General features: G+C 50.8%; 1 protein-coding gene across 2 annotated transcripts in view; it reads left to right on the plus strand.

The window, feature by feature from the left end:
- The first annotated feature begins 485 nt into the window (after positions 1-485).
- ANAPC5 (anaphase promoting complex subunit 5) overlaps positions 486-6,312 on the plus strand; it is a 29,656-nt gene continuing 23,829 nt past the window's right edge. The window contains exons 1-4 of one of the 2 annotated variants that reach the window (XM_006894654.1): positions 486-692; positions 2,236-2,315; positions 3,672-3,781; positions 5,357-5,549. In XM_006894654.1, coding sequence (XP_006894716.1) covers positions 486-692; positions 2,236-2,315; positions 3,672-3,781; positions 5,357-5,549 — 590 coding nt within the window. The remainder of the gene's footprint in view (positions 693-2,235; positions 2,316-3,671; positions 3,782-5,356; positions 5,550-6,312) is intronic. The other variant, XM_006894655.1, reaches the window with a different exon arrangement.

A 6,312-nucleotide genomic window follows, 5' to 3' on the forward strand; every position in this document is an offset into this window, starting at 1 on the left:
GTCAGCTATGGGTTGGTTCTGACTCGACGGTACAAAAATACAAGATACAAATTTTGCTGATTTTTAAATGTAATCTTTTTAAAATTAAATGTTAATTGTTTTAAAAATAAATTAGCAAAAGTAAGATAAATGAACAGGCGGGCGCCCCTTCAACCTTGGGAGACATCCATCCATACCCCACTTGGTTTGGGTCCTCGGTCCTCCTGAAATAACTCTCCCCTCGGAACTTACTGTTCTTCCACCAAGTGTTTCTGTAGGGAATCCATTTTTCGGTGGACCACAGGCTCTTCTAGCCAATCGCAGCCTACTAGACATTCTGATTGGCTAGACTTCGCCCACGTGCTCTTTTCTGCTCCTCTGGTTGGCTAGGGGCTGCCTGGAACGCGAGGATCCGCTCCCCCGTTTCCTGGGTTACAGGGCGGGTGTACGGCGTTCGGCGTGCGGCGAGCTGGGGTCGGGGGCTCCTGGACCAGGGCTCGGCCGCCATGGCCAGCGTCCACGAGAGTCTCTACTTCAACCCCATGATGACCAATGGGGTGGTGCACGCCAACGTGTTTGGCATCAAAGACTGGGTGACCCCTTATAAGATCGCGGTGCTGGTGCTGCTCAACGAGATGGGCCGTACGGGCGAGGGCGCGGTCAGCCTCACGGAGCGGCGGAGGCTCAACCAGCTGCTCCTGCCGCTGCTGCAGGTGAGGCCCCGGCTCCGGGGTGGTGCGTGCAGGACGTCGGCCCGGGGACGGGAAGCGCCGATCGTGACCCCGGCACCTCGCGCTTTCATGGCTCTCGCGGGGTCTCCAGGGTCTCATCCTGCCCCCCCGTATTTCTGGGCTGAGTGACAAGGGGCAAGTTCCTTCCGCAGGCGCCCCGCCTGGATGACCGCATCAGCAGTGATAGTGGCAGGAGGAGTGAGGGTTGCATTTAGGTGCCGAGGTGCTTAGGGCTCCTCCAGTCCACCCAGGGCACCGTGCAAGGGCCTGGCGCTCTTGACAGCTTGGTTTCTCCTCTTCTGAAGCACTTCTGAGCACTTTGCACGTTGTATTTAGTCCCTAGGGCTCATGTTCCCACCGCTTACAAGCTGTAGAACTTGGGCAAGGTTGTAACCTCCGTGCGTCTCGGGCTTTGCACTGCGGTGATGGCCTCTGTAAAGCTCTCCCCAGCCTGGCACGTTGTAAATAGTCAGCGTCGAAGTATTTCCGTTCCGATTTTCTCTCGTAAGACATGAACCGCCTCCTTTTATATCAGCTGTGATTTTTCCATTTTTATCTGATGCTGTGATTGACATTCTTCCCCCAGTTCGTTATAACGTCTGTGAAGGGCAGGACTTGGTCCCCTTTTTGTTCATCAGTGCATGAGCAGAAACTAGCCCAGGTGCCCGAATAGGTGGAATTCATGCGATCTGCCTTTCTCCAGGAGTAAGGATGTACTCGGGCAACGGGGGTGGGGTTAGGGTTAGGGTTAGGGTTAGGGTTAGGGTGAGGCTCTGGCTGGGGCTTGAGAGAGGAGCGCTTGGCTGTTAAAGAATGGTGGTTGAAGAAATGAAAATTTGGGACCCCAAGTGCCCAAATTAGGGATCTGAAGAAGGAAATATAATGACGTTATTACCTAGGGTTGCATTTGGAGTACCTTGGAGAAGGACATGATGCTTAGAAGGGTGGAGGGTTGGTGAAGGAGAGGAAGACCCTCGACCAGGTGGACTGATACCTTAGGTTGCATATTTTTGTCTGTATTGGGACTTCTTAGGGTTTTCAGCACATAGTCCCCTAGGTGCCTGAGATTGTGTCCTCCTTGTCTGGCATGGGTTTCTCGATGGCCTTCAGTAAATAAACCCTCTCAGACTTTGTGAGCTTTCTCTGTAGATCTAAAGAAGGCATCAGCATTTGATCGTTTTTTTATAGTTTCAAGAGTGCTTCTCACTATCTTCCCTAATGTTTCCCCAAGTGAGAGAGCTTGTATGATTATCTCATTTTACTGATGGGGACAACAGGGACCAGGGATGTTACAACTTTGTGGAGATTCTTGACTTAAGGAAGGAAAAATAGTAACATTCTCTGCTTATGGTGTGACTTTAGGGTCTGGGTAAAAAAGTACACAGTCTTGCTTCCTGGGTTGAGATTTCATGCCTGGAATGATTGGTTCAGCAGGCTGGTTGGTGGAAGTGTTCATATTTGCCACCCTCTGTCAAGCTCTGTGTTTTAAAAGTTATTTCTCACCTCCCTTTCCTCCTTTACCCAGGGCCCAGATATTACACTGTCAAAACTGTACAAGCTAATAGAAGAGTCCTGTCCTCAGCTGGCAAATTCAGTACAGATCAGGTAAACGCCATCTTCTTCTGTATATACGTGAAAAGCAGTCACGCTAGGTGGGTCAGTAAGGGGAATAGAGTAATTGATCTTTTTAAAATGGGAGCGTTATTCCAGGTAGTTTGCTAGTACTTTTATTGAATATTTTTAACAGATAATATTAGATACACTACTTTGCCGTTTTCTTTCAAAGCATATTTTTTTATTATTGTGATCTTAAGGAAAGTGTACAGAAAAGTTGGATTTTCATTCATTATTGTTGCACATTTTTTCTCCTTACCTCCCAGTTCATGTTTTTTGAAAAAGAAAACATTCATTTATTGTTGCACAAAGCATATTTTTATTATTTTTAATTTAAAATTGTAGTTTGAGTGAAAGCTTACAAAGCAAATTAATTTTTCATTCAACTGTTCATTCATACTTGTTTTCTTCCATCACGTTAGTATCAGTCCCCACAGTGTAGTCATGTTTTTCTGATTTCTCTATATAATTCTGACTTTCATTAATCATTGTACACCTCTGTGTCTTCCCTCTTTAGAATCATTGTACTGACAGTTCCCTCACTGTATATTGCCTTTCCCTTTCCTTATCTTAATGATTTGTTCCGGTGACATATTTAGGGAGTGCTGGTGGCTTAGTGGTAAGGAATTGTGCCGTGCAAGCAAAGGTATGTTGTTTGAGTCCACCAGTTGCTTCACGGGAGAAAGATGGGCAGTTTCCTCCCATGCGATTAACTGCCATTGAAAATGTGCTGGAGGGTCAGCTATGGGTTGGTTCTGACTCGACGGTACACAACAACAACAACAATTACCTGTTCACTAATTTTTGCTCCTCATTCCCTCCCTGGAAACCATTCAAGAATGAGTCTGTGTGAACCTTTCCTCAGTTTTTAAATACTGGTTTTATATGAGAATAGCCTTGTTGTGATTGGTTTCTGTTAGGAAGCATCATTTCCTCTGGAGTCACCCACACTGTATAGTGTTTCTCAAGTTCCTTGTTGTTTTTCAGCGCTGTGCAGTACTTCACTGGTGTTTCGTGACGAAGCATATTCTAGGTGGGGTCTCCTTTGTAGTTGTTGCTGAGAATTCTTTTTTTACGCCATGGGCCCGAGCGTGGCAGGGATGGGGCAGGACAGGGCAGGGCCGGGCCGGGCAGGGCAGGGTCAGCTCTGTTCACAGGCTTGCTGGGAGTCACAGTGGCTTGACGGCACCCCATGACAACCACAAAGATGGAAAATCGGGACTTGGCCTTTATCTGAATTGCTTTTGGAAGAGGTTAATTTCAGCTGATAATTGTGAAGTGTGAAATGTAAACTGCAGGTGTTCAGGTGGCCTTACCAAAGTATGTAACCTCCGTTTTTTCATTCAGGATCAAACTGATGGCTGAAGGTGAACTGAAGGACATGGAACAGTTCTTTGATGACCTTTCCGATTCTTTTTCTGGAACGGAGCCAGAGGTCCACAAGACGAGTGTCGTAGGTACGGAGCACTTCTGGGGAGAACGGCTCTCAGGGGGCAGCGTCTTAAATCGCACAGTGTTGTAGGTACGGAGCACTTCTGGGGAGAACGGCTCTCAGGGGGCAGCGTCTTAAATCCCATGTCATTCCTTGTCCGCATGGAGAACCCCCGTGTGGCCATTGGGAAGAGGGCGTGCTGGTCACACTTCGTACTTCCCTCCTTGCCGTTTTTTGGTCTGTGCTTCAGTAACCCACCTGCAGAAAGATGTCCTCTGTTGCAGAAAGATGTCCTCTGTTTCTGTCCGCACCTGTCTTCAGTGTCAGGAGCCTGGTGGCACAGTGACTTAACTACTAACCAGAAAGTCGGCACTGGGGGCCCAGCAGCCACTGCTTGGGAAGAAGTGACTCTCTGCTTCTGTGAGGGTCTCCGCCTTGGGACCCCAGTGGCTCGTTCCCCTCTGTCCCGCAGAGCGACAGACTGTATTGTATGTGTGTCCAGCAGAGTGGCTGTGGGGTGGGGTTCACATGCTGGCCGTGAGGTTAGAGTGTCAGGTCGCAGGGCCAGCAGCGTACACCTGCTCATAAGCAGAGGACAAACCACCAAACCGTCGTGAGAGAGAAGCTACTAGAAGTGCGTCATCTGAAGAAAAGCCTGCGTTGAGGACGCACAGGGACCTTTCTCCTCACTCAGCGATTCCCTTTCAGGGGCCACGTGCAATCGTTGTTGCCTCAGGCCCAGTTCCGTGGCACCCTTCCAGCGTTCGCGCGTGTCACCTTTCAGGCACACCCGTCCACCGGTCGGTTAGGCGCTCTGTCCCTGAAGCTTCGTCTGTGCTCTGGGGACGGTGGTCACTGTGTACTCGTGGAGGTTTCCCTTCGAGAATCGCCTCTTTAAAGGCCCTGTGCTCCTGGTGAACCTTCCCCACTGGGGCTAATCTGCTTTCAGTTTAAAGATGGTTCATGCTTGTTTTCAGGATTATTCCTGGGCTTGCGATTTGAGTCCTTGGCGTTTTTCTGTCAGCTTCCTAGCCAGTCCCAGTCCTGCTGGCCTTTTGCACGCGTTCCGCCCCTGGTGGATGACAGGAGATCATTTTTCTCTGCTCTGAAGGTCGAAGTGGAGCCCCTTGGTGTGCAGGTGGGAGAGCTAGATGGTGAAAAGTGGAGACAGTTTTTTCGGAGAACAGCCGTGTCCGATTTAGACTCTTTGAGTGGCGTTAAAGCCTGTGCCACAACCTGGCCATGGTGATGCCACAGCACCACGCGGTGTCATGTACCCTTGTGCACGGGGTCACAGTGTGTGGTGCGTCCGCCTCTACCGTGGACGTGAACTCTTCTTTACCAAGTGTGTGGTCTGTCTTCAAGGTTTAGTCCCTCCTGACAACATACCCAAATACACGAGATGAATCCTTACCCTCTGGCTTGAGGGAGCTCTCTGGCTGTCCTCCTTCCCAGACGGACGTGTCTGTCCTTTTAGCAGGTCATGGCAGGGCAATGCCAGGGCCTGGTTTGGGCCTTGAGGAGCGAGCACTGAGGCAGGTGCCCCGAGGAGCCTGCGCGTCAGTTCATGCTCTCACCTAGTGCGTGTCTGTCTTTGCAGGTTTATTTCTGCGTCACATGATCCTGGCCTACAGTAAGCTATCTTTCAGTCAAGTGTTTAAACTCTACACTGCCCTTCAGCAGTACTTCCAGGATGGAGAGAAGAAGACAGCCCATGACACTGACATGGAACTGACGAGTAGAGAGGAGGGCGACGGAAAGCTGGAGAAGGAGGACCTGGATGTGTCTGTCAGGTAACTGGGCTGGTGCGTCCGAGTGCTGTCCCTCCTCTCCTGGGCTCCCTGTCGGTTAACCCTGGCTGGTGTGGCCCGGGTCTTGTCCACTCCTGGGGCCCTCTGTCTGTGGAAGTAGCTTGGCTTCGGTGACACTGCGTGGGGACTGGTGTGTAGCCCAGCCCACAGCTGGGAGGGAAGGTGGCGGCAGCTCCATGGGAGCCCTGGATGGCGTTCAGCAGGGCTTGTGGGTAGATGAGGCCAGGAAGGCCAGGAGTGGTGGGCTCACTGGGGGAGGGTCTCATCCACCCTGTTAAACTGTGTGAGCTTTACCCTGGAAGGTCACGGATACCTGCCCAGTGAGGACCCCTCAGGACAGATAGGGAAACCAGCATAGACCTGCATGTGGGAAGGGCCGTGCTGTCAGCTGTGAAGAACATAGGCATTCAGGTCTGTCGCTGACCACACTGACCACGGACATGTACACTGCACCGTTCTGTTTTTACTCCTCGCTGGGGTTTGGGGGAAAGCTCATGGAGTAGTTTGGGTTTCCGGTCACCAGTTTGTGTATGTCGTCTGTGACCTTGGCTGCAGTGTCCCCGGTAGCAGCCCTCTCCCACTTCCTGCGGGTTCCTGCCCCTTCCTGTTGTCTGAGCTGGACTCAGGGCTCTGGGTTTCTGTGGTAGGTCATTCTGAGGACCCCTTGCGCCCTGAGCTCACTGCTTGCTTAGTTGACCTGTCTGTTGTTTGACTGAAAGGTGGTCCAGAGATGAGTCTCATTCCA

This window comes from Elephantulus edwardii, unplaced genomic scaffold (genome assembly GCF_000299155.1).
Source record: "Elephantulus edwardii isolate Elephantulus edwardi_28Jun2011 unplaced genomic scaffold, EleEdw1.0 scaffold00148, whole genome shotgun sequence".
NCBI classification, from domain to species: domain Eukaryota; kingdom Metazoa; phylum Chordata; class Mammalia; order Macroscelidea; family Macroscelididae; genus Elephantulus; species Elephantulus edwardii.